Genomic DNA, 27,831 nt, shown 5'->3' on the forward strand with positions numbered 1-27,831 from the left:
AATGTTTTGCACTTACTTAGTGCTGTTACTCCTTACGGTGTTTGTTAAGAGTGTTGATGACTGTATTTCCCATGTGTAATCTTCCTTTTGCAGAACGTTAAGGCCTTAATGGGAGTCGAAAAGACTAAAGGATTTTGCCAGATTGTCGTGTCTCCTAGTTTCAGAGACGGAATATCCTATTTAATTCAGTCAGCTGGTCTAGGAGGGATGAAGCACAACACAGTCCTGATGGCCTGGCCACAGTCATGGAAGCAGACAGAAAATCGTTTCTCGTGGAAAAACTTTGTTGGTATGTGTTTATTGACTCTCCTATACATTTGTAATACAACTGTGCAACTAATGTATTTGCTTTATGGAGGAAATGTGTTGCTGAACACCCAGTGGACAATTTAGTATTTCCCCACATCTGATTTCATGTGGACAGGATTTTCTCAGCCCTCAGTCTCTTCAGCCATGGCTTCTCTTGTTGTTCTTCTAAGCAGGTTAGTCACTAAACCCAGGATGTTCCTGTTTTGCCTCAGCAGAATCTGAGAGGATTTAAGCTTTTGAATTGAAAACAAGAACTGTGAATGAAAACTAGAAGTTCTTGATCAAATCTCTTGTTTTCCCTTGCAGACACTGTACGAGAAACAACAGCAGCTCAGCAAGCACTGTTGGTGGCTAAAAACATTGACTTATTTCCAACAAATCAAGAACGTTTTACTGAAGGAAACATAGATGTGTGGTGGATTGTTCATGATGGTGGTATGCTGATGTTACTGCCTTTTCTCCTTCGACAACACAAGGCAAGGACAACAGAAAATGGCTGGGATTTCATTTTCTAGCAATATGAACAGTTCTAAGGGTTTCTAATGAAGTAATCTTTCACCTTGATAGTTATGCATGATGACGGCAATCACTGTTATAAATTGTTATAATGTATCTCTGATAGGTTTGGAGAAAATGTAAAATGCGTATCTTTACTGTTGCTCAAATGGATGATAACAGCATTCAAATGAAGAAGGATCTTCAGATGTTCTTATATCATCTTAGACTGAATGCTGAAGTGGAAGTTGTTGAAATGGTATGTTACTACGTTTTTTTTTTTTTAGGTGCAGTTGGGACTAAACTTAGGAAAATGGATTTAGCATTTTTGAAACTAAGATGTTAGACCAAATATAAAAAGGTGAAAGATTGCAATCCCACCAAGAGCCAAAGTTTTTTTTAAAGCAAACTTACCTCGTTACAACGCTAGCGTATGCAGCAGCGAGTTTAATAGTATTTGTCAAGTATAGTTGAGCCATTTTTCTGTGCCTACTTTATTTATGAGGACTAGTCTGTAGAGAGGGTTCACAGAGGAAGGAAAAGGCTTCAGGTTTTTAGCAGGCAGTGATATGGAAGGCTGAATGTGCTTAATCTAATAATCCATGGTGTACAGGATGAGAGAGGATGAGTATGTCTATCTCTCCAGCTGCTGTGTGAATATCTCTCTGGAATAAGGAACCCCTAGGCCCCCATAAGAGTTTTGTCAGTTGTTTTTTGGCATTGCCAGCCTCTTTGCCACTGAACAGCAAGACAATGTAACTACGGATTCCCAAGTCAAATAGTGACAAAATGAATTTTATAGCTTTCTTCCCTTTTAAAATACTGGTCATAAACTGCTGAACAGAAAGGACTAAAGCTGTAGTTTGTCTAGACCCACTTTTTTTGGCAACTAAGGAAAAACTTAATTTCCAGCACTCAAAGATGAGTAGCATAATGTGCAAAGACAGACGGACACACACACAAAAACCCACCTTTTAAACTCATTCTGAAATGGGATGAAGGTGATGGGTTAACTGGTTCAAAACTTCTTACAACCACCAGTACCTGGAATGAACAAAACTTATCGAAAAGATTTATCATGCTAATAGGCAATAAAGCAAACTTTAAGAATCGTTTAACTCTTATGGGGAAAAAAAAAAAAAGACTTATGAAAAATGTGGTTAGTATTTTGAACCAGGAAGTAAGATAAATCCATTTATTTATTTGTTTTGGTTAGAGTACTGAATGTAAAAGACTAAAATGTTGTGGTGTGTGCAGGTGAAAGAAGATGAATAGTGCCATAAAAAAGGCTCGGCCTTGGTTGGGTTTTGAGCAGAAGAAGTTATAGGAAGCACAATTTATTCCCTTACGTGGGTCACATTTAACCCTGAGAATCCTCTAAAAGATAAGATACATTATGAGTCAGTGACACCACAGACGACTGTTGTAGATCTTTCTGTTGTGTTTTAGCTGTGAGCTGGTGTGAGAATATATGCCACTTTCTTCAAAAATGCTTTTATTTGTGAACATTTCTCACTGGTGAAAGGACAATGTGTTGTTATGTGGCTCTGGATAGTTTTTAAGGAAACAAGCATGTGCACATGCTCAGGAGGCAGCAATGCAGACCCAGATTAAACAGCCCTTTCTCTTTTCTGCGGCCTAGTTGGAAGAGAACTGGAAAGTCTGTCCTAAGTACCACAAATGTAGATAAAAATCGTGTTTATATTGGTATAGTAGGATAGCTCATTGTGTGAGACTGCTGTTTGAAGATGAAGTTTTGAGGACAGAAGTGATTGATCAATTACTCTAATGCCGTAAATACATCCAGGAGTGAATGAATGCAGGAGTGAATGTGGTACGCTGTCTAAATGTTCTTTTGAGTGTACTTTTCTGATGTTTCTAATGTCAATCTTTTGCAGCTTGAAAACGATATTTCTGCGTTCACATATGAGAAGACACTTATGATGGAACAGCGATCTCAGATGCTAAAACAGATGCAGCTATCAAAGAACGAAAGGGAAAGAGAGGTAGGGGCTCTGGCTTGGCCAGATGTTTTGTGAAAAACCTGAAAATAGTATTTCTTGGCTGGGACTTCTAATCTGTTTCCAGCTAGTCAAAAGCTTTTATAACTGCACTCTATGTTAGTTCCTCTGCAGCAGGTCTTATTTGGTAAAATAATGTCAAAAAAAAAAATCCTTCTTTATTTGAACAGATATTTAGAGTTTTCCTGTTCTTGTTAAGATTAGTGCGAGTATTTACTAGCAAAACATTTGAGCGTCAGTGTGAGAAAATTGATGTATTTATCCAGAGCATTTCCAAACTTGACATACATCAGTAGCTAAGGTTCATGAATATTCAGCTGTGCTGACTGGCTTTGTTTGTGACTTGATCTTGTTCAATTCACACCAACAATTTTTTAGTTTCTGCATTATTCTGAGTGTTTCACATATCAATTAATTGTTGTTTCTGGAGCCAAAATTGGGTTATTAACCTATAATTGCCAGATGGGAGTGCTACTTTTGCTGCTCCCCTACCCTTACTAGTCCCTGGTAGTATTTTGCACGTTGTAGTGACAAGCTTCATGCAGCTGTATTTTGGTGAATATTTGTAACTTTTAAATCTTTTTTTCTTCTGGCTTGTGCTTCTACAACCTCATTTATTCTGTTAACTACGCCATTATTATCGACACTTTCTAGTGATGTAAAAGGTATTAAATGTTTTGGCTTTGCTGTCACTTATAGTGATTTCCCACCCATGCCAGGTAAGAGATCTCTACTGTGTTTAACTGCTCATTTGTAAAACAACTAGAATTTTTTTCTTGTTGCTTTTTTGTCTACTGATAACTGTAACTCATTTTATGGCTAAGCCTTTTTGGTGTTAATCTTACAAGTCTATGCAGTTTCCTTTTTTCTATCTCTCCTTATTCTTTTTTCCATTTCACAGGATTTTTTTAGGGTTCCTAAAGATGCCTTGTATTGCTACAACAATGTGCTGCTGTAAATACTCTTTATTCTCATCTGCATCACAGTAGTGTTCTTTTGACCTGAGCTTGCCTACATCTTTCCAGTAAAAAACCAAGCTCTCCTGTACTCCTTACTCAGTGTTTTTAATGTTTTCTCATTTGTTTATTGAACACTAGTAGTTTTCCAGTAATCAATCTACAGTAGCCTTTTAAGGATTTAACTTTCTCATGAATGCTTTACAAGTAGCCCAAGGACGTAAGGCTATGTAGTCCATGGCATATAAATTGTACCGGAGACAAAAGAATTTATTCTCAGCTCTGAGTTGGTTGGAATCTGTACTACTTTGGTGGTGTTTGTTTGGAAGCTTTCATTTCTTTCTTCTCCTCCCCCACGTATATGTTTGTGTTTTTGTTGGGTTTATTATTATGTTTATTATTATTATTATTATTATTATTACTCACTTTTATTTGAATGTAACCATCATCATTATGGTTTCAGTTTGTTCCTACATATCAGGCAGGGTAAAATCTGAGATGTTCAAAAAAACATTGAATTTATTTCATGGTCTGAAGTAAATTCCTTGATAATTCCAGGAACATCTACTACTTATTTCCTGCCTTGTCCAAGAAAAGAAGCCATATCTGCTTGTTGTTTCTGATTAGGGTATCTTCATCTAGTTTATTATTTTGTATTTTCATCAGAAAATGTTCATTAGTTAGCCCTTCACTTCCTCTGGAGTTACAAGTTGAGTATATACACTCAGTGTGCCAGGCCCTTTCTTAATCTGATCATCCTCTCTTAAATGAGCTGAGTCATCCCCTCCAGTTTTATGATGACCTCCAAAATGTTTCTTTCATTAGTATCACCAGTTCAAATTTGTGTTGCTTTTGTTCTCATTATCTGTCCCAGACATTAAAATATAACCCTGACATTTCAGCTTTGAATGGTGCTTGTAGTTTTGTTTCCTGTTACCACCAAAATTAGCATTTTAATCTCACTTTTGTGCTTGTACCTCTTCAAACAAGGCTCAAACCTTCACAAAGAGGAGAGTTTCGTTTTGTACAGCATTCTTTTGCTGTTTGACTCGCAGGCATGCTCTTTTCCCTGAGGAATCACCCTCACCCTTCCCTCTTCTGTCAGTTTTTTAAATGGAACTTTATTTGATCTTGCCCCTATGTTTTCTTGTGCAACGGGGGCATGGGGACTCATTGGATTTTTGTTTCCTTTTTTGAGGAAACTGCTTGATTTGCTTCTATTCAAGTTTAAATATAACACATGACTGCAAAGTGTAAGATATGCAGACCTAGATGCAACTGCCAAACATTTATTTGACTTTGACAGTAACACTGCAAAGATAAAAGAAAATGTAGAGCCTCATTCACTTCCTTGCTGCCCTTGGTTGGCTTCCTTCTCTGCCTGGTCCTGACTGATCACCATTGGGCCAGGCAGAGATATTGTTGGAGCTGTGATAAGGCAGTCTGTCCCACAGCCCACATTTTGGGTTGAGTTGTGCAGTGCAAGTGCTGTTGTGCAGATCACTGCTGTTAGGTAAGATTGGCAGAAATGCAGGTGCATGTAGGTGAGGAGTACAATGGGAATCACTGGGAAATAAATCGGTGGTTAGAGTGAGAAAGCAGCTTTCTCATCTGCTTAAATTTTTTTCATACTTTTGATTGTAACTGAATAAAATCAGTTCATCTGAATCCGCACATATATGAAGGGATATGACCCTCCAAACAAGTGAATATTTGAGGATCTCATGTAGATTAAAGGATCCAATTCACTTCATATTTTCACAAATCTCTGTAAATAGCCTTCGTAACTAACTGCTGAACATTTCAGAAAGAGCCCCATAGTACATATGAACAAATGGCATGTTTGTGAAAACAAACCAAGTTTGTAACTACGATATCAAATCTCATCTATTGAAATGGAGACAAGTTTTATTTTGAATAATGTAATCATCTGCTTTTTTCTGTACGTCTTTTTTTTGTCATTGGTAACCTTTTTGTCCCAGATTCAGAGTATCACTGATGAGTCTCGAGGCTCAATCAGAAGAAAAAGCTACTCCAGTCCACAGTCCCTTGGCCAAGATGCACAGGCACTGCTGACTAACGATTATCGAGAGGAGGAGGTAGTTGGGTGTAGTACTGGCTAGATATATTTCCCCATTGCAACACTTGAAGTGCCACTACTGCAAACTGAACTACAGATGAACATCTTGAGCATTCGTTGTTAAGGAATGGTTCTTCATAAATCTTCATTTTATTATTTTTCTAAATTCATTATCTTGCCCTGTATTTTTTCTCTAAGTGATGCTTCTGCAACATGAACTACATCCTGGTTTCCTTTACACTTATTTTCCAGAAAAGAAACACTTATGTTTCTGAGAGTGCCTGTTTTTCTTAAGAGCCAGAAGCAAAGATATTTCCCTTCTTCTGTCTCTTAAAAGATCTTAATTGTGGATGTTTCATTAATAAGCATCTTCGATGCTTTCATAAAGCGTTTGCTTCCTTTATAGTTCCTATATTGAAGTACTTAAGCTTCTTGGAGACTATATAGATACACTAGGGCTTTTAAAGGAGATTTCTATGCTTGTTGACAAGCCATTATTAACCCGTAAACATCATTACTACTGTTTGCATGTAATCAATGGGTTTAGTGTGCACTTGAAGTGTTGCTCATGTCCACATACATGTAGCCTAGTTTGTAGAAATGCTGTATACCTTCGTGTTTCCCTTTCTTCTTGAAGTATGAGAAGAACGTGTTGTATTCCATGTAGTTAATTTGGTATCAAAATAGCACTAACAAAAATGTGGTTTTGGTGTCTTTGCATTTTTAGAAATATATGCTATAGGTCTAGAGTTTCTCTTGGCCTCACTGTCTTTCTAAAAATGGTGAACCCTCTTCCATTGAAGCATAGTTGTACTGAAAGCATCCTACAGCTGTTAGTTTGAAATGTTAGTTTATTGGGTACTGCACGTATAGTGTCTGCATGTATTTAGCTTTTTGCATTCTTGTGATACAACTATGATCACAGGAACTTCTGATTCGTAGTCTTGACTCGTGATTTAATCTTCTGGGGAGATATGAAGACTATCACATTAATAGATATTTATGTGAACGTCAGAATTAAAGTCTAGGATTTGGGAATCCTCAAGGATAGGGACTAGGGAAATAATTTAGGAAAACTGCAGACGCTCTTGCGCACTTAAAAACAGCTACAATTACAGTTTGTGAACCACTAGAGGAATTGCTGCTCAGAGATAGAAAGTGGTTTTCTCGTCTGCTTTGAATTTATTCATGCTTTTGAGTGTGACCAGAATTAAATTGATTCTTCTGGAGGGACATGACTATCACTAACACGAATAATTGAGGTCTCCAAATCAACTCATGATTTAACAAGTCTCTAAAGAGACTTCATAATGCTAAAGATCTTAAAGAAAAAAAAAAAAAAAAAACCACAACAAAACCACAAGGAAACAAACAAACAAACCCCGAAAAGACTCCCACCCCCAAAAAACCAAACAAACCAACCAAAAAGTCTCCACACACCAAAAAAAAACCCCAACAACCCACCTGAAATGCAAAAACAATCCTCCCCCCATACCAATTCACTTACAGTACCTTAGACTCTTAAAATTGTATTTGTGTTGCTTTTGGTGGAAATACAGAAGCCTATGGACAAACTATTATGAGCGAAAGCAAGTAAGTGGATAACGTGTTTAAATGTTTCTTCCTTCTTTCCTCAAGAGAAGCAAGGGGAATGAGAAATGGGCAACACAGAAGTGCATATGCATGCGTGAACAATAATACTGTGTTCTGGAAGTTGTGATTTGAGTTTCTCCTATTTTAAGGGAGGAGAAGGCCCCTTCATGATCAGGTGGATTGGCTTCTGCAGTGTAAAATGCACTTGCGTGCACAAATAATCTTAACAGAACGCAGCTAGCCTTCAGTTCAGCCAGTCGAATGTTGTGCTGCTGGGCTCATGAGAGTCACACTGGTGTTCAGCTAAAGGCATGTGACATGCACAAGGTTTAGGACTATATCTGAGGAAATGGCAGTGTCACTGATGAGCAATGAGAGCTCTGGCTTTCCAAGTTTCTCACTGGCAAAAACCCCCTGGGGTTCATATAGTAGCCTCAGGCTGGATTCAACCTGTTCACTGCAAAAATAACTTCCCAGCCCAGATGTAATGCTGCAAATACAAACAACTACATTTTTACCAGCAGTTTCATTTCATGCTGAAGTCAAAACACTGTGGGACTTGTTCACCAAGTAAGGTGCATTTTTCTGTATACTCTTTTGTTCCACTGCTGTGAAATCCCTTTTCAAAATTTTAATAATGTGTAATCTACAAGTGCTCTTTTTGGCTGAATCTTGGGGTGATTGTTTGTTTTGTGGCCAGGCTCAGCTGATCCATGACAGAAACACTGCCTTGCGCTCAGCTCCAGCAGTCAAAGCAAGTGTGGCTGCTGCACCAGAAAAAGTGCACATGACCTGGACTAAAGAAAAGTTTGTGGCTGAAAAACATAAAAACAAAGATTCAAATGTGTCTGGCTTTAAAGATATTTTCAACATGAAGCCGTAAGTATACACATGGTGTTTGGAGTTTTATATTTGATTGTCTGTGTTTTTAGCATGTGGGGTTTGGTTGGGGTTTTTTGTTGTCATTCTGTGTTTTGGTTTTTAAGAGATTCTGGTTTATTTAAAGTTGAATACAGATGCGATCTGTCCGTGTGCTGCACTGAAATGCCATCTTTGTGAAATTAGCATGGACTTGGGTGCAACAACAACAACTAAAGTTATTCACAAGAATGTTGTGAATGAAGTTTAAATATGGCAGACTTTCAGGCTGTAAACAACATTGCTGGATGGTACCAGAAAGCATATATGTTAACATGCTTAATGATAACTTCTGTTTTTCTGTCTTTCTGTGGCTAACAAATTACTGCATATCATTTTCCTGTCTCATTTATGGTGTTTTATTGAGGGTGGGGAGAGTACCAAAGAAGCAGATAGACTCTTTCAAGGCACTCATCTTATGTTTTGGTTTTGGGGTGGAGGGTTTTTTGGTTTGGGATTTTTTTTTTTTTAAATGGACATTGAGCCCTCAACCTGTAAATCAAAGCAATATAAAATTTGTGATTATATGTATGTCTTGTTATATTAAGTATTTCCTGTTGAAATATTTCTTAATGTCTGTTTCTTAAATAGAAGTCCCTTAATAGATAGAGCTGCTGCCTGTGTCAAGCCTGATGTAGTAGACACAAAACCAATGACAGAAAGACATCAGCTTGTTTGCTTCCTCATGCTGTGGTTCAAGCATGTGCACGCATCTCTTCTGTGTTCTGGAAGAATGCAGTTATAAGCATGGCCTAGACTAGTTTCTGCACATGCCCAGAGCAAACCTGTGGATGTCAAGTGAATTTTAATGCCTAAAGGAAACATATCTTTTATCTTGTAGACAGCAGAGTTAGGTACACTTAAAATCAGCACCTTAAAATTCTGAGTTGTTTGGTGGGTTGCTCTGAGCTCCTTAAAAATAGTTTGCTTTCTGTAAAGTCTGGTCATGGTCTTGCTCATGCTCTAAAGCACCGTTTTTGCTCTGGGCTGCATTATGCTCTAATTCTTAGGGGAGTTTTTTGTTAATACCTTGGAAATATTTCCTATTACTACTTCAGAATTGTGCAAGATGTAGACTATTATTATTTTAAAACTACTATATATGGTTTTAAATTTTGAAATTACAGTTCAAACTTGGTGTGCCTGTACAATATATTAATATTGTTGAATTAAAAATGTACCTGATGGCATAAATACTTTTTTTTCCTGTGCATTTGCTTCCCTTCCATGTAGAGAATGGGGAAATCTGTAAGTCTAAATTTCGTTTCACTTAAGCAATGTAGGCTGTGGTTCTTGGTCTTGTACATCGCATGCGTGCTTCCTGAGTCATGATTTGCAGCGTGTGTGTTCTTTTGTACTTTGTTTTATGTAGTGTGATTTATCGCTGAAAAACACTCTTTGACTTGTTACTGTTTTCTGCTAAATATTATCAACTTTCCATTCAAGGTAAGTCACAGAGTGTGTATTTTAGTTTCTGTAAGAACATAAAACTTGACAGTACTCCTTTGTACCAGTGTAATATTTAGTTTTCTAATTAACTACATTAAAAAGGGAATATGGTTTTGTTCTGGAAAAATTGTGGCATAACTACTTGGACAATAAGGATGAATTTGTTCACATTTCATCAAATGCCCGTTCTTGCCTCCCTCCTACCAACCCATGCATGTGTAGAAATAACATAAGTTCAGATATACGTTGGGCATGACAGCATACAAAAATGGAACATTAAATCTCTTTGTTCTTGGGTGGAACGGACTTGTGACTGCTCTGCTTTTTTCAGAGCCCAGTGCTATCTTTGTTTGGTCTGTTTAACAAATTGAGCTCCTTATGAAAACTTAGAAAGTTTACTTTTGTGTGCCATGTATGATTTCAGTTCTGCCAGTGCTTGAAGGCTAGATGAAGTCAGTCAGCCTCTGTTCACTTCATGCCCAGTGTACCTTTAGTCAGTTTGAGCCTTTGTTTCAGTGCTGCATTCTTGCCCTCTCCATCACAAATTTACACCCTCCTTATTTCCCCTGCATTTTATCTTTAGTTTAACAATGTTTCTACTTCAATATTTATACAGCTTTTCAGCTATACACTCTTGTCTGTCTTTGTAGTTGTTCTTTGGTCTTCTCAAGCTGCTGTTCTGCTTCTGAAAAACTGTATTATTTTGTTCCATATGTGGCTTTTGTGCAGTTGGTTCTTGGGACAGATGGCTGCTGTGACAGAAAATCCCCCAGGAGGGACTGATAAACTCTGCTTGGAATGTCAGTGTCTTGTGGGTGAAATGGGAATAAGAAGGAGGGGGAGGGGAAGAGAGAATTGATAGCAATCGGGGCTGGTCTCCACTGGCCACTAAACTTCATGCCAAATGCTTTTTTTTTTTTTTTTTTCCCCTCCTAATTGCGCCTGCAAAGTCAAGGCTGAAAATAGAACATGAGATGTGCTGCTTCTGATAGTGTCCTGTTAATGGCTTTTCCCTTCATAGTAAAAAAACAGGACTTAGTAGTATGTGTGCTCCCAGCATTCTCCATCTTCCTTGGTCCCCTGCATTTGAATGAACCTGTATCTGGCTGCTGTTCTCAGCTCCATGCTTATTTATATAATCTGAGAGTGGCCTCATGTTGCTGGAAGGTTCTAGGATTAAGTGTTGTAGTCCCCTGAAACGGCCTCTGGTAACAGAACAAAGTTATGCATTTCCTTTTGTAAATTTTGGCCTCCTAAACGCTTTTCTTTTGGGGAAAAAGACCTCATTAGTTTCTACTGTTACTTGAGCTGAAACAGGGCTTCGGTTTGTGCTGTAATTTTGATTGCCGTTAATGGAGGTGAAAAGACGCCTCTGAAGTCATGGCAGTTTCTTCCTCTTGCGCACAAATTTATGACAATTCCATTTGTGGGTGCAACAAGCAGAGCATTAGTTAATATTGATAATGTAAGGGAGAGGCTCAATTTCGGTTCATTGCTCACTGCCTTACTTTTATGACATGAGAAACTAATAATTTTTTCATAAATTCTATGCTGTTTCTGAATTTTCTTCACCAAGGTTATAGTAATCTTGTAATGTTTGCAAGGGAGCATGAGGAAAATCTTGTACTGTGCCACAGAAATACTGTAATCTTTGCATTCCTGTAATTTCTTTGTTTGGAATTTCTTGTACAGATCCAGTTACTTCTTTATATAATTCGATAAACTGGATTCTCAGTGGTTTTGACTAAACTTAATTTCTGTTGAATTTAAGTTTTTGCTTCATCTTTGTAAAAGATAGCTGACAATTGGAAGATTTGTGCATTTTGGCAATTTGCGTAGAATTGCTTGAATTTCAGAGTTAAACGTTCTTTTCAAAGGAAAAAAGGTCTTTTAAACCTGTGTGTTGCATTTTCACAACTTTATTTTGAATGTGTACAAATACTAGTGCCCATGAAAACAGCTTGTTTTATGTGCGTATAGATTAAATTTGTAAATTCAAATCCATAACGCAGAATTCAAATACGTAAATATCGTGACGTGACAATACTTAAAAAATGTTTATTTGCATGCTAGGAATCAGTCAAATGTGAGAAGAATGCACACCGCTGTGAAGCTCAATGGAGTAGTGCTTAATAAATCACAGCATGCTCAGCTAGTTCTCCTGAATATGCCTGGACCTCCTAAAAACAGAAAAGGGGATGAAAACTGTATCCTCTGCTATATTGATTCCATATTTCTTGAAACTAGGAGTTCAATTGTTGTGATTGTGCCATTGTCTGCTTGTTGGGGTGACCATTAGTAACCATGGTAAGCGCTGAGTTTGCCTTTAAAGAAACGACTTTTCATTCCACAGAGTTTTAAGCAATGTTAATGGGGGTGAAGGAGGGGGGTGTGTGTTATTGAATTGATGTAAAGCATTCCTTGATTTTGGACTTAATGTTAAAATCTCTATTTTTCTTTTCTCTAGGTGAGTAGGGCAGAACTAGAAATTCCCCCAAATTATGCTTCGCTTCCACTAGAGCGAGCAAGCAAGTGGATGGCATAATGGGACAGTAAAGGGTGACACAGGAAAACCCCTTGATGAAATTGTTGAACATTGATTTTTGCATTATATGTGAGGGTTGTTTTTTTTTTAAGAGAGACTAGTAGCTATTTTGTTTCTTTCCTGACTAAATTCCTTGACTTAATGATATTTCAGACATGGAGTTTTTGGAAGTTCTGACAGAAGGTCTGGATAGAGTCCTACTGGTCCGGGGCAGTGGACGTGAAGTGATCACAATTTATTCTTAACCTGTTTGCACATTTTGTTCAAACCCCTCCCTGCTGCCCCTTGTGCCCTGCACACACCCCACCCCGCCCCCTCCAACCAAACACAACCCAAAAGAAAACAATGTTATTTGCCATAATTGGAGCAGCTTCATTAAGAGTGCTAGCACATTGAAAATCATGTGTAAGCTGAATCTTCTGATGATGTGTTCTGGTTTTGCTATTAAAAATTTATATTTAAATTATATTTTAAAAAGATAGATTTATGTAGAAAATATTTCTGTAGTGACTTAATAAATGGTGGCTGGGTTAGGATATTTATATGTAGCATATTCTGACACTTGTTAAACTGTGGTGAAACACAAGAGAAGAAATGGTAATGCAATGGTATTTTAAAGCATACAGAAATGTAAGCAACTTTTATTTAAATGCAGAACAAAGATAAAAATCAACAAAAGCAAAAGGTTTTAGGAAAAGTTGGCATCCTCCCTTACCAAAGTGCTGCTATGTTGCTTCTGTTGGGATTAGTCCTGGTTCAGGAAGCTTCAGAAATGTGTACAACCACTCAAGTTTGTATATTCTGTGCATAAAGTGTTTCCCTGAAGTTCATGATTTGCCACATTTGTTTTAAATAACATTTCCTGATTGAAAATATTTAGTCAGGTAGCTGAAGCCTCCAGATGACAGTAAATTGACAAGTTGTGGGTTTTCATTGGTTTTTTTCATGAGCTACCAGCAGTTCCAGTGTATTGCACAATTACACCAGTGAGACCTAAGAGTATCCTGCTCATAGAAAGGCTCTGATGCAGTTACTCTGCCTAGTTGCAAATGTAACTGTAACAATTGATAACCCACAGCAAGTTGGTTAACAGAGTGCAGTCTTTTGTTTTCAAATATGTATATTTTGAAACTGTTGTATGTATGTGCTGCTGTTTAAAATAAAATCTGCTTTTCTGAATGGAATGAGCTCTTAAGTGTTTTTCATTTGAAGTGGTTGAAAAAATTTTAGTTCAGATGCTCAGCAGAAGCCTTCTGTCAGATTTCTGCTCTTTTTCAGACACTCTGTTTAGTTTTGTAAATGTTGTCTAAGACCTGAAGTGTGTGTTTGGGTATCAGAAGACTGTTCTACTCTGAAAAGAAGGACTTTATTTAGACATAACACAATCAACATCTCTTGCTCAGATGGGGACAGTAGTGATGCAAGGCCCAAATACCTGACTAGGCTCAGGACCGGTGCTTTTAGGCAAGGCAAAACAAAGGTAGAAACAGCGAAAGCTGAAAGCAGCTGTTACTATTCCCTGTAGTTCAATGATGCAACAGGGGGAACACATTTCGGTATGCTGGGGCATACTGAAAGGCTCTTCCTGGAATGTCACGCTGCGTACTAGAAGGCACCCATAGACTACTGGGTGTGGGTGTAGGGTTAGGCTTCGGCTTATATATAGGCACTCAGAGGTACCCTGGGGCCCACCAAAGGCACTCCAGGGGCCTGTAGGTGCCACAAAAGACATGGAGGCCTTGTGGACAGACCAGAAGGCATCTGAAGGTGCTAGATTTGCACAGCGTGTCAAGAAGTGCATGAAAAGGTGTTCTCAGACCCCTGGGGAGAAGAGGAATGTAATCGGATGCCCCCTATGCACTCCAAATGGCTCTTGGCTTCTCCTGGGCCACATTAAAAGGTACTCAGAGGGCTGTGGTGCAGGGCTGTCAGCAGGCTTTCATAGACGACTGTGGGTGGCTTAGGGCAAGAGTAATGGTAAAGATTCTCTTTGGAGATAGGCACTCAAAGGCACCTGGGACCCACTAAAGGCTCTCCAAGGGCCCTTAGGTACAAGGCAAGACTGACAGAGGCTCCTGTGGGCATACCAGAGGGCACTTGGAGAGTCTGGTGTGCACAAAACATCACGCAAAAGCCCTGGTTCACCTCAGAAGCACTCAGAGCAGTGGGGAGCACAGAAAGACCCTGATAGGCTCCTGATGCACCTGAGACAGCTCCCAGATATGCCTGGAGCACACCAAAAAACGTTGTTAGGTTATGCATGATGCATAGCAGAACTTACTGGTACACCATTACGGGTCAAGCGATAGGTTTGGGCAATGAAGCCTCTGTGTCCTACCTGCTTTGTCTGGGGCACTTCCAGTGCTTTATGTGTAGCCAGTGGACCTCCAAAGGTCTGTCACTGAAACCTGGGTGCCTGCACATGCTGTTTGGTGCATTTTGGAGACCTCCAGAGTGCACGTCAGATCTCTGCTTGCTTTTAGTTGCTTTCCAGTTGCCTTTCCATGACCAGCAGGATTGAGGAGAATACCAGCTGGGCCCTCCCCATGCACTTGACTACTGCCCCAAGCTCTGTAAACACTTTTGATACTGTCCACTTTTCCACTGGTAGTATCACTTGTGCACCAACCAAAGAAGAGCTTAAGAGTTCAAACATTTCAAACTAAGATTGGGAAAATTTTTCATTTTTTCTTTTTTACCAAATTTTAAAAATACATATGTTTGTCTAATTAACAGTAATTCTGTTGCAAAAATTTAGTGATGAAATGCCTTGAAGACTAGAGCCTTTAGGAGATAAGTTGGCTGATTCTAGGATGTAAGGGTTGCTTAATTTTTGGACAACAAAGTAAAAGAAACTTAAATGAGTGTGCTATCTGTCAGGGCAGGTTTTAATTGCCACGTTCTTTTGTAACTCTTGAATTCAGCTTGGCTTATTTCACCTAAATTTTGAAAGGAGGCCAGAGATAACAAAGTTCAGTGAGAATTCATGGATGGAAATAAGAGGGAAGGAAGGCAAAGGTGATGGATCCCACAAAGACAGAACCCCCACAAAGGAAAATAATGTGTTAGCCTAAGAGTTTGTTCTTATTTGGTTTGCTACCTGTATTTCTAGAAGAGCTGTAGGAAATAGAGATTTATCCTGTCTTTCACTAAAAAGGAAAAAAGCATGTATTCAAAGAGAAATGCCCTGGCAGATATTGTTTGCACAGGCAGACTTGTTAGGTTTGCTGCCAAATTCTCAGAAGACTTTTTTTTCTCTGCTAAACAGTATTTCTGATGTGAAGCCACACTGAGCCAGTGCCAAGCATTCTGTGATCAAATCTGTTCCTGGTGGTCCTTGACAGGAATTTTGGTGCTTCTGAAATTCCAAATTTTGATGTGCCAGTTCTTCCTTCTGCAACTACGCTGATCTCCCACATGAGATACTGATAATGATGTTACTTTTAAAGTTGTGCCATCAAAACATTGTAAATGCCAAAGCCGATGTTTGTGTTCAACCTTGATACCATTTTGAATGCTAATATTAACTTACTTGGTTGTGTGTCCGGATGTTGGTCAATGTTTAAATGAAGGGGAGCCATGTTGACATTAAAGGGGTGTGGGAGATTTAATCAAGTCAGTTTATGTTGTCGTTATTCAGACAGTGATTCCAATAGGTTGCCTTTGAAAGACGTTGTAGAAATAAGGAGTACATTATGTGTTTAACTAAATTTGTCTCCTAAAGACAGGAGAAATCCTGATTTCCTGCAGATCTTCTAGAAACATGTTCTAGTTGATATTTTCCAAAACCAGTGAGCTCTCCAAACACTCAGACTTTTACAATTCATCTTCATTTCCATCTTAATAGCAACAGCCTCCCCAATCCTAACACCAGGTCAGACTTTCTAGAGAAGCCAGGGTTTGGGTCTCCCTTAAAGGCATTCCTGTTCCATCTCTCAAAATTATAGTTGACTTCAAGTTCAGCCAACTATAGGCAACATTTCAAATCCTCCTGGGTAAGCAGTTTCCGTTTTCTTTGTTTTATTTCAGAGGCCTGATTGTTTTTCTTGGTGTTGTTTTTCTACTCGCACACGTTGATAACAGCAGCTTCATAACAATTACTTTCACAATACATCATTGCTAGACTTCTCCCACCACCTTTTCAAGCTAATTGCTCCCTTGGAGCCTTTTCCGTTGATATCAGTGGGGCCATCTGGCTTCATACTTTATTATTTTAAAAACCACCAGGGACAAGTCTGAACACCAAGACGAAGAAAAAAGAAAGCCGGGAGAAAAAGGGCAGTTGGCTTTGCTAAGTCCATTTCAACATCTCAAACGCTCATCTATTCTAGAGATACCAGGTTTGAATAAGCCACAGGCGTTCCAACACAGCTTTGAAGACAACTTGGAACAGAACAGTAGACATTTCGACTGATGCTCTCTTCCACAAGACTGAAAATATTAACCATTTTTGGAAGATACAATGGCAATCAAAGCTTACTCTGGGAGCAGACTTGATAGCAGTTCTCTAAAGGCAAATAGACTTTTTCATCAGTACTCCGTGAACTACATGAAACACAGTGTTTCCTAAAACTGTTTCCCCACTCTGTAAAGCTAGGAGTAGGAGAGTTTGCGCAGGTAAGCAAATACAGTGATCTATGCCGGGTCGCCCCAATGCTGTATTAAACAAAGTCATCCACAGTAAGACCAAACAAAAAGGGAAACTTGCTTTGCATGGGAAGTCCAAGCTGTATGAACAATGGATCTTCAGAAGCTCAGTCGATTAACTTCCCTTTTCCCTTCAGGTGACAATTTAAAATTAAGGTCAGGTATTTTCAAGGGCTTCCCACAAAAATGTCTATGTATTTCCAATCAGGTAGCACAGTCAAGTACTGACAAGTTGCTGGGGGCGGGGGAAGAGAAACATTCAAATTAAATTCACTTGTGTTTGTAAGCACAGTTAGATGTCATCTTGAGTTACATGACAACCTGCTACTCTTTCCTGCCTCTTCCTACCTTCTCTGGAGATACAGGATAAAGAGGAAAGGAAAAAAAGAGAAAGAGAGTAAAGGATCTCAAGAAGGATACTGCTTACAGTTCAGCAACAGAGTAGGATTCTGGCAAAGATTGCTCCTAATCCCAGCTCTGCTATGTATTCCTAGGAGAATGTAGAAAGTAATACCGTGTATACATCCAGAGGATGAAATTATGGCAAATGCATCTTAACAGTTATTAAATGTTAAGCTGTTAGTTAAATAACTCTGTTTTCTTTATAAGGTAATTTCTTACAAATCTATCCCTTGGCCTCCTCCAGAATGTCATTTGACTGTGAGCCCAGGGCTCTCGGTATTAAAGAAAATCAAAATACTCAGAAGTATCAGCATTGTCTCATCCTATCGGGAAATTTTATAAAACATGTTGATACGCGCACCAACCTATTCTTTACACGGAATCGCTGATTGTGCCAATAGTGAAAACTGACGTTTTATTCAGTACTTTACAACAGCCTATTCTAACTCAAGGTATGAGTTATGCAGGTTCAACACGTAACTACTGATGGAAGTTACAGAGGTTTGTAAGCTGTCCTTTACATACCTCTTCAGCTTTCTGCGTTTCTGTACATTTATCCAAGTAGATTCCCTGAAGCGCAGAGCCTACAATAGTCACTACTTTCCCCATGAAATCGTGCCCTGTATTAGTGGAAGGGGAGGTTATATAGTACATACTGCAACAGTTGTACCATTTTTATAACTACTAATTAAAATTATATTGTCTGTAGGTTCATTCTAGTCTCAGAAAAAGAACTTATTCCACAAAATTGTCAGCAAATATAAGTATGGAAAGGAGAAGCTTAATGTTGTAGGCACAGGTACTTGTGCGTCACTTAGTTAGGGTTTGGGGCCACCTTCTCTCAGTTCAGTTTTGGGGAAATGCTTCTAGACAGAAGCTACTCCGCTCTTTAGTCTTTGATTGTTTTGGTCCCTCATTTCCCTGCCTGCTTTGATTCCATTAGCTGCTGGCCCCAGTTGATCACATTACTTTATTCCAGTATGATGCTTTTTTGTTTTTAATTACAGTTTCCCTGCTCCAGACGCCGTGGCAGTAGAGCTGACAAAGCAAGGGCAATTCTGCAGTTGGCCCTAAACTCTTTACCTTCCACAGCTCATAGCTCTTTAGTCCTTGGGTTGCTCTTATCTCCATCCCTTCTATATCAGAGACCATATTATTTATTCCTTTGCCAGAGCATTTATCCATTGTTGGGTATTAAAATAGTTTACTGTAGAACTTTAGATTTAATTATGCGATTACTTAAAATCAGATTGAAGTGAAACTTGGTTTGCTTTGCTTAGCACTAGCAGCTAAATTTGCTGAAGCCTTAGGCTGTAAGGTGTGGACTTTTACCTTGGTATGTTGAACTTTTACCTTGCCTGTTGAACTTTTACCAAGTCAGGCAAAAGAAGGCCCCGGAGACAGTTCAAGCCAGAAGATATGGAAGCTACATTCATCCACAGAAGCTGCAACCTTAGCAATAAGAAAGGAAATGGCCCGCCTTGAGACGATGAAGGGACCCAATAAAGAATGTGAAGACCTCAGACCATAATATTACTATTGGTCTGAACTGTCACATGGGGGGTGGGGAATTCAGACTGTAAGGATATATTTGCCCAGGGATTTCTTTTTTTTTTGAGGTCTCTCTCCAGAGGCACCCAGCTTGAGCTGTAGTACTATTAATAAAATGGACTTTGTAGAAGAATGTCTCTTCAGCTTATTGATTCAGCAGAAACCTGGAGTCGAACCCTGCTATTGTGGCTGGCACATGCAATTTCCACAACAGTTCAGCGACCCATGTGGGACTATAGGCAACCACCGCTGGACCCTCTCTTTTCCAAACGTCCAACTGCTGGCACCGGGTGAGTTTACCTAGGAGCTTTGGGCACAGCAGGCACTGACCAATGAGTGTTAAAGTTCCACTACAAATTTCTAGGTATTCTGGGTCTGAGTGGGTTCAAGTGCCATCTTGGAGGTGCGCTAGGAGAGGTGTGCACAGCCTGATCAGTGTAAGGTGCATGAATTTGGCATAAAAAAAATAACCAGCATAGAGAAGGGGATACCGTCAGCTGAGGTGCTAGAAAACTGGAGGAAAATAGGTGGCACTGCAAGTCTATCGAAAAAATGAGCAATAGCATTGTGTTGGAAAGATTGACCAGCACTTAGAGGAGTGGAGGTATGGCCCCGCAAAGGATCCTTCAAATTTAAAAAGGTGGCTATGCTCTGGAAAATGTTGGAAAATGAAAAACCTTAGCAAATGGATTATTGTATGGTATGTATGTGGGATAATTGAGTATATGACCACCATAAAGAGGATGGTTGAAAAGGAGTATAAAAACCTCAAGGAAGAACTTTAGCTGCAGCAATTGTGAGTAATTTAACCGAGGTGCCTGCAGAGCCGGTCTCTACACCACCCTGTACTTCTCCCTCCGCATCACTTGTTGATTCCCCCCAAGTTGCCTCTCCTGTCCCCACTGCTTCTGCTGGGCTTTACCCTGTGGTTTCTACTGTTATCCCTGATCGTCTGACAATGCAGCCAGTGGTGGGGAAATCAAACCCCTAGGTTAAGGGAAGATGCAGGTCAACATGCATCATTATATTCCATTATTTGTTCAGCATATAATCTATCCTGGGCTGATGTTAACCTGTTATTGAGGGAGTTGTTCCATCCAAACGAGCAATATAAGATCATTGAAAAGAGTGTGGTATTAACCCTACAGGCAGGGGGAAATGGGACTGCCTGGCCTCAGGTTGGTCCTGGTTGGATTGTAATAATCAAACAGATAAGAGATAATTGCCGAACAGTGGTTGGAGATCTCATAAATGTGGTTAGAGCTTGTGAGGAGATAAGAGTAAATTGAACTAAAGTACAGGAATGTAGACAGAGGCCAGAGGAACACCCTGGCAGCTACTGGGGAAGATTGCAACAGGCTTTGTTGATGTACGCAGAATGATTTTGCTATGGCATTACAAAGTGCAGGCTGACCCAGCACTGACCTAACAACCTAACAAGCAAGACTATCTACATTACATATTACATACGGATCTAATCCTTTCAGTGTTGGACCACAACCGGGCAGCCCTGCTGGCCGGTGTCCATCTGCCCTGCCAATGCCCGGGGAGGGCAGAGTGGGCAGCAGTGGCAGCCCCAAGCCTGCCCGCAGCGGTCCCGGGGGAGCCCCGGACATCCAAAAGCCAGCCCTGAGGAGCAATGCCAAGCGTGGCTTCCCCGACTTTGGCCGGAGGACTCATGTCTCGCCCCACCTCGGAAAGGGCAGCGGAATCCACAGCTGAAGCCCAGGCATGGTGCCGGCCTTGCCTGGGACAGCAAGCCGGGAACGGGCGTGGGAGCCAAGTCCCGCTGCAGGCTGCAGTTCTGGGCAGCCAGAGAAGCCTGGGGAAGAGCGGGAGGCCAGGGCCGAGGCTCCGGGAGCTGCTGGGGGAGCAAACGCCAGGGCCGGGAGGGCGTGGGCTGCAGAAGAGGGGAGAGTGCAGCAGCTGCCACCAGCCAGGGCTCCCACCGACCCGCTTGGAAAGGAGCCCCAGAGCCTGGACTGCTTGCTCTGTTCTCCTGAAATCACCCCATAGAGCTGTTCTCCCTTTTTTTTTTTTTTTCCCCTAAATCTGATCCACTTTTGGTGGAAGTTATCCTTTTCCACCAGCAGTTGAATAATTGAATAATGTTCTTATCTCTGATGTTGGTTCGCGAATTCCCACTGATCAGTGACCAGAAAGTCAGAAGAATTGGTGAGTTAGGACTTCAGCGCTTCGGGGGGGGGGCGGGAATAAAAATGCCAATGGTTTAGCAAGGATCTTCCATGTCTGAGTTGTTACTGTTATCATATCTGATGACGTGGATGGCTGGAGAGATTCAATCCCAGCCCATTAATGAGGTGGTTTATAAACACCAACGCTAGAATGTCTTCGCTGAAATTTTGTCAAAATGACAAAACAGCAGAGATGTGTAGAGACAACGCAATGGCAGCACTGCAGGAAAGGTCCTGTAGAGCATGACCAACTTGTTAATTGATTAATTTTTTATTCACTGTAAATATTTGGTAAAGTTTTTAGGAATACTACTGATTCTAAATTATTAAACTAGTCAGAAGGACTTTTGAATAATGCATACAAATAAATACATTTAAATAGATCTGTAGCGTTTGCTTTATTTACAATGAATCCCCTGCATTTTTCTCTCGTGTTTGGTTTTTTCCCACTGGCAGCTGATTCCTTATTGGCACATCTGCCTGAATATCAGGATCCCCAAATACATGTTTCTTCCTGTATTTATAAACCAAACGTTTACAGAAAATACTTGTTTAACTTTGAAATTGGGAGCAGTAATCACTTGGAAATTTTGAGGCAGAAGCAAAACTAGTAAAACTAAGGGGAAGGGAACCAAGCACGTGTAACATTTTACTTGTTGGTAACTTCTGTTTTGTACACAGCATTTAATTTAGACAGATTTGTTGATACATGATACTTATTTTTCTTTTACATATTTTTTCAATAAAAGCCTTTTTTTCCTAATTCAGATTACAAATGCTTGTTGGTTTGGTTTGGTTTGGTTTGATTTCCCATGATTTTCACATGTTGTCCTTATTTCCACTGGAAAAAAAGGTGATTATTTCCCATCACTTTCCTTAATCCATCCTCAGGCTTGGTATGAAAAGAGACGATGATGATAATAATAACAACAACCACCACCTCTTCTTCTTTTTCTAACATGAACTCTAGTAGGAGAATGTTCTGCTCTAGCACTCTGGTGAGAGCAGGAACAGGTGCGCTCCAAGGACACAGTGCTCCCTGTTACTGAAATTCATTTATGCTTTCGGTAGTTTATTGACAAAAAATTTTTGAACAAGACCAATGAACAGAAACCACTCCTCAGAAAGGTCTGGTTTTTAAGTACCTCCTTCATCCTCGATGCTTATACGTCCCACTCATCTTCCATGACTCTCCCTTTGCTATGCCCTTGTCTCCTCCCAAACAAGGGACCTGCCCCCAGTTATTTTTTCCCCATTGCTCCCAGGTTTGCCACTTGGAGCTGAATAGGGAGGATGCTCATTCCCAGGTGGTTTCTCCCGTCTCAGTCCAAGAGATGTGACTGCACTTCCTGTGTCAAGTACAAGAGGCTTAGTTTGGCTTCTAAAGAGCCAGATCACATTCAGGATCATGCCCTCATACTTTGCTGGCACGAATGGTGAAGCAGATTAACCTCAACAGAGCAGTACTTTTGCCAGCACCCACTTAACCCAAAAAGCGCAGCCCTGTCCTTGTCTTCCTCGCCAGCTGATGTGGACTGATGTTCAGAGGTGAAACATGCACACACATCACTCCCTAGCTTCGCAAGCACGGCTTGTTCAGGGATCCCTTCAATATTAGCATGGGAATTAAGTTCAATTAAAAGTCGTGGCTGAATGTCAAGCTAATTAGCCAGCAATTGCAGACCATACCTGGGGTCTTTCTGGCTCTGTGGCTCTTCCTGCTCGTGAGCTAGTCCAGCTTCAAGTTCACCAGTGAATTGCACATGTGCACAGCGCTCGCACCAGTAGCTGGCCCGAGACACTCGCTGTTTGCCACTGCTGTGTCCTCATGACCTCTGTGCCCTTCTGCCTTTGCTAGCAGCCTGGCCTCTGGACCCACTACCGACTGGGTACAGAGCAGGACCGCACACCAAAGGATTTGTAAGCGCTCTCAAAAAGAAGATAGGACGCACTGTGGTGACTAGGCACATGGCTCAGTCAAACAAAGCAACCAGCACTTTCTTTGCTTATGTGTGTATGTGTGACTGACTCCTCGATCTTCCCCTTCCCTCTGTTGTCCAGGCTTATACATCCGCTTCATCTTCCTTGACTCCCCCCTTGCTCTGCCCTTGTCTCCTCCCAAAAAAAGGAGGTTATTTTTCCCCCTTGCTTCCAGATTTGTCACGTCTGTGAACTGATTTTGTTTCAGGTGCCATTAGCTGGGTTGCCATGGACTTCTGATGTGGTTTCCTGGGTACCGGTGTCCCTGCCAGATTCCTCTCCGCAGAATGACCCCAACTCTTCTGTCACTTGCCTGTGAGGAGTTGCCACCTCGCACATCAATCCCCCTGAGCTGCCCGTGAAATCCGGCTCTTCCTCATGGCACTGTAACTCCCGTCAGCTTCTCACCCGGTTTGCTATGGGCACCTAGTTCTCTTGCCACGCTCAGGAGTTTCTCACAGTCTGTTCTGTGAGCTAAGGATTATGCCAGGCCCTAAGCATTGGCTTGTGTGCCTTAATGCATGTCCCCAAAGCTGTCTGCGTGGCACATCATTTTCTCCTGTCCTCTTGCTAGCCTCGACAGGCCTGTTTTCTCTATCCCACGGGGGCTCCAAGCACCCTCCCCTCTGTCCAGGCACCATTTCAGCCCTTTGGTTTGACGCTTCCCCTTTGTGCCTGACTTGTCTGCCCGCAGCATCCTTCCTCAGGTGCCGAGCATGGAAGTTCTTGCCTTGCACAGGAGACTGAATTGGGCTGAAGCATGGTTAGCTGTGAAAAATGGTGACTTTATTTCAAGAATTAAGTCGAATGCAGCAAGTGTGTGCACTGAGAGGAGTGTGGGCAGGACAGAGCAGGCCTCTGGCACTGAGGCTGCCTTTGGTTCAGCAGGCATTGCCCCAGATGGAAAGGGCCATGTTAGACTGCAGCCTGCACTGGATCCTGTTCCTCCTGCTGCTCAAGCCTTTTTTCCCCCATAGGAACTGCAGGAGCTCCTGCAGCAGTTTAAAGAATTCCACCAGCTTCTGGAGTGGAAACAAACAGGGTGTAGACCTGCCTGATTGTGTTGGCATTGGCCTTGGCCTCTGCACAGTGGTTGAGGTAAAGACTGGCTGTGGCGTTGGAGCAGCCCTTACTGCTGGGCGCAGTCCCATCTGTGCCAGGATCCAGTCGTAAAAGTGCTGCATGGAGGTGTAGACTCCAGGCCGCTTGTTTCTCATGCAGCCTTTCCCCCAGCTGGTCACCCCCACGAGCCAGAAGTAGTCAGTGTTGTCTTTGCAGGCAAGACGACCACTGCTGTCACCCTGCAGCAGAGCAGAGGAGAGAGAGAGCGTTACTGGGTTGTTGGGTGGCCCCTGTTAGCACTGTGGCTAGCCTCTTTTCCTCTCCCGGCACCTGCCAGAGCTGTACCCACTGCCCAGAAAGGCTCTGCTCAGGTGCTGGTGCCTGCAGGACCTTGTCCAGGAGGGGCTGGTGAGCCTGCAAGGTAGGGCGCTCTCTCATCTCTGCCCACTGATCCTGGATGTGTGGAAGAGGGGCATTCCAGGACCGGGATCCGGACCTCTGGGCTGGGGCAAGAGCACTGGGTGGCCTTTCTGGGCAGAGTGCCAGGGCTCTGGGACAAGGGGAGTGCTGGGCAAGGGCCTGTAGACGGGGAAGGGGAGGTGAGCCCCGACAGCGGTGGGGACCCAGCAGCGGGAGGGCGACTGCCAGGCGCAGCACGTGCCGGGGCACGTTTGGGCGCTGGTGACAGGGCTGCCTGTGCTGCTGGGGGCTGGCGTGGAGCATGCTCCTACCTGGCAGATGTCGATGCCACCCTGTGGACAGCTGGCACACACGTTGTGGATGTGGTTGGCCCCTCTATACCACTGGCTGCTGTTGCAGAGCTTGACATCAATGAGGCAGACCTGGGCCTCCTGCAGGACAGCAGTCAATCCTCCAGCTGTGAGCACAGAAAGGAATTAACAGCCAGCAGCCCTTCTGTTGCCAGTTCTCCTCCCCTGTCTGGGTGAAGCCCTTCCCTAGGGCTTGCCTTTGCCCCTGCAGAGGCTTGTGCCGGGCTTGCCCTTCTGTCTCACTTTAGCTAATGACTCGGGCACATCTCTCCATGGGCGTATGTCCCCGCAGCCTGACTTTGGCTTTCTCTCCTGCTGCTGCCAGGAAGCCCAGCCTGCCTCCCCAGTGTGCCGAGCTTGCCCTCAGGATGAGTACTGTTTGGGAACTCACATCTTGCCGTGGTGGCACCCGAGCCACTGATGTAGCAGGTCTTCAGCTCTGACGCTCTCAGCAAGGCATTGGGCACGCAGGCGAGCTGTACATAGTAGCCGCACTGGAAAGGCTGGTCCAGTTCCAGCAAGGTGATGTCGTTCCTGTCTGTGACGTTACTGTAGCATTCATGAACCATCAGCTGCTTAATATTGTGCACTTGGGCCTCAGGGCCCAGCTGAGTCACATGGTGATGTGCCTGGAAGGCAGATGGAGAGAGGGGTCAGAGGGAGCAGAGCCACATGCTGCAGCAGCCCAGCGGTTCCCTGCCTTCTGCTTCACAAGGCAGGGAGGAAAGCAGCACTACAGAGGGTGCCACTGCCCTAGCATGCCTTGAGCACAAGGAACGTGGAGCTGGAGGCTGCTAGGAAGCGGTGGCATGAGCCCAGCCTTCTCCGGAGCAGTATCTCAGCTGGGCTCACCATTGCCCAGGCACTAGGCATACTACAAGGCACTGGGATGGTAGCAGCTCATGGTGCTGTGGACAGGGCGTCTACTGGTGCTGTAGGGATAGCCCCCTTCCCTAGTTCTCCTTACCTGGCCTCGATGAAGCAGTGGGCTGCTGTGAGGACCCACTGCGGGCTGATGAAGGCCCCTCCGCACATGTAGCCTGTGCCCGTTTTCGAGTGGTTCTGGATGCTGACGATCCAGGGCCAGGCCCCTGGCTGGGCACCTGTGCCACCCACAACACACAGCGTGCCATAGTGAGATGCCATGGGCTGGAGCCCGCAGGTCCCTCTGTAAGAAGAAACTCATGAGTGTGCTGCTCAATGGCTTTGCTGCTGTTGAGGTTGAAGGTCAGCCGTCTTCCCTCCCCCTGAGGTTCTGCATGGGTGACAGGGCCAGGGAACCTCGTGGGGCATGCGTCCGCCTGCCCCTCTTTCTGCTTCAGCCTCATCTACGACTTGTGCCAGCAGCCTGGGTGCTGGAAAGTAGCTGAGGCTCCCACATGGGGTTTGGGAAGCTGTGTTGTGGCCACGGGAGAGAAGCGCCACCCCCCCCCCCCCCCCGTCATGAACCCCATAAGGGCTGCCAGAGCTCCCTCCCAGAGCCTTGGCGCACTTACCCACAGCTGTCCCACACGCCGTACACAGGCCGGCACACAGCCAAAGAACAAGGAGGGGGAGCAAATTCATCGCTGCCAGCAGCACATGTCAGCTGCAAGAACCGAGATCTTGTTGCCTCCAGTGCAGCCGCTGATGTAGTGCCAGCAGTAGTCATGCTGCCTGTGGTGCCCCTGGCCCTGGGTCTGATGTTACAGAGCTGCTGTTTCTGGGTGTGGGGCACAGTGGCCTCTCGGGGGGTGGAGGTGGGGGTGTCAGAAACATGAGGAGTTTCCAAGCAGGAGGATAGGCAGAAGCTGGGATCAGACACCCCCGACAGATCCCTGCTGAACGCTCTTCTTGCGGGATGAGGGCGTGCAGGCCCCGCGGCAGGCAGCGGCGCCTGCCTCTGAGCACTGTCTGCTCACAGCTAGTAGGAAAAAAGCAAGCTTGGTATCACAGCCTCTTTGCAAAGCTCAGTGCCACCGTGCTTTTCGCGGCCATTTGCCACCAGGTCCTTCCAAAAAAATGTACACCAGAGAATGTAACTGCTACAGGCAGTATGCGCCTGTTTGGCTGTTGAAGAGCCAGTCTGGTCACAGTCGCGGCCGGCAAGCAGTGATGTGCAAGTGGGACGAGTCCAGCAGACCCACGGGTTGCACACAGGTGTGTGTCTGCACACGTCTGGAAGTACCCATGCTGGCACATTGCTTTGGGTGGTGCTCTCTGCATGTGCATGCACCACGTGTGCACTATGCGTGGTGCATTCAACGTCTACATACACACGCTGTGCATGCACCCCATACCCATGCAGTGTTGTACAGGGGAGCCTGTGAGCGTGCACACCACCTGTATGCGTTCACAGGGTAGAGTGTGTGCAGCTTGTGGGGGCATTTGGTGCATGTGCAGGCAGGCTGTGTGCGTGTGCACTTGGTGTGTGCATGTGCACACCTTCCACTCTGAGTGACGTGCATGTGCACTACATGTGCAGTACTCGGCGCACTCATGTGAGTGTGTCTTGGCATGCAGTGTCTGTGTGTGCGCATGCATACATGTTGGTGTGCAGCGCATGTGTGTTGGGGTGCTGTCAGCCTGTGTGTGAGTGTGCACTCCGAGGGTGTGCAAGCACGTTGTTGTGCAGTCAGTGTGTGTGTGTATATTGGTGTGCAGTCAGAGCACTGTGTGTGTGTACTGGTGCGCCTGTGTGTGCGCATGTGTGTTGGTGTGCAGTCAGTGTGTGTGTGTTCATGTTGGTGTGCAGTCTGAGATCATGTGTGTGTGTCTGTGTGTGTACAAACATCACTTCCCATAATTTTTCATTCATTACGTTTTAGTGGCATCTAGGTGCTCAAAAACTAACACACTGACACCTTATTACAAAAAAT

At 43.0% G+C, this 27,831-nt stretch overlaps 2 protein-coding genes across 3 annotated transcripts in view; one reads left to right on the forward strand and one right to left on the reverse strand.

The window, feature by feature from the left end:
• Positions 1 to 12,732, forward strand: part of LOC104341011 (solute carrier family 12 member 7) — a 69,783-nt gene extending 57,051 nt beyond the window's left edge. Inside the window, exons 18-26 of one of the 2 annotated variants that reach the window (XM_086468461.1) lie at positions 94 to 289; positions 616 to 785; positions 932 to 1,063; positions 2,703 to 2,810; positions 5,764 to 5,880; positions 8,155 to 8,333; positions 9,606 to 9,620; positions 11,895 to 12,028; positions 12,520 to 12,732. In XM_086468461.1, the coding sequence (XP_086324587.1) occupies positions 94 to 289; positions 616 to 785; positions 932 to 1,063; positions 2,703 to 2,810; positions 5,764 to 5,880; positions 8,155 to 8,333; positions 9,606 to 9,620; positions 11,895 to 12,028; positions 12,520 to 12,611 (1,143 nt within the window). In that variant the 3' untranslated portion in view covers positions 12,612 to 12,732. The remainder of the gene's footprint in view (positions 1 to 93; positions 290 to 615; positions 786 to 931; positions 1,064 to 2,702; positions 2,811 to 5,763; positions 5,881 to 8,154; positions 8,334 to 9,605; positions 9,621 to 11,894; positions 12,029 to 12,519) is intronic. The other variant, XM_086468462.1, reaches the window with a different exon arrangement.
• An 11,290-nt stretch (positions 12,733 to 24,022) lies between these two features.
• LOC147415102 (acrosin-like) lies at positions 24,023 to 26,548 on the reverse strand. The gene is given in 6 exon segments (XM_086468546.1): positions 24,023 to 24,442; positions 24,935 to 25,080; positions 25,365 to 25,581; positions 25,901 to 26,141; positions 26,470 to 26,515; positions 26,518 to 26,548. Coding segments are annotated over 6 exon segments (1,092 nt in total). The 5' UTR covers positions 26,540 to 26,548.
• Between the last annotated feature and the right edge of the window lie 1,283 nt (positions 26,549 to 27,831).

This window comes from Leptosomus discolor, chromosome 7 (assembly GCF_034619465.1).
Source record: "Leptosomus discolor isolate bLepDis1 chromosome 7, bLepDis1.hap2, whole genome shotgun sequence".
NCBI lineage: Eukaryota > Metazoa > Chordata > Aves > Leptosomiformes > Leptosomidae > Leptosomus > Leptosomus discolor.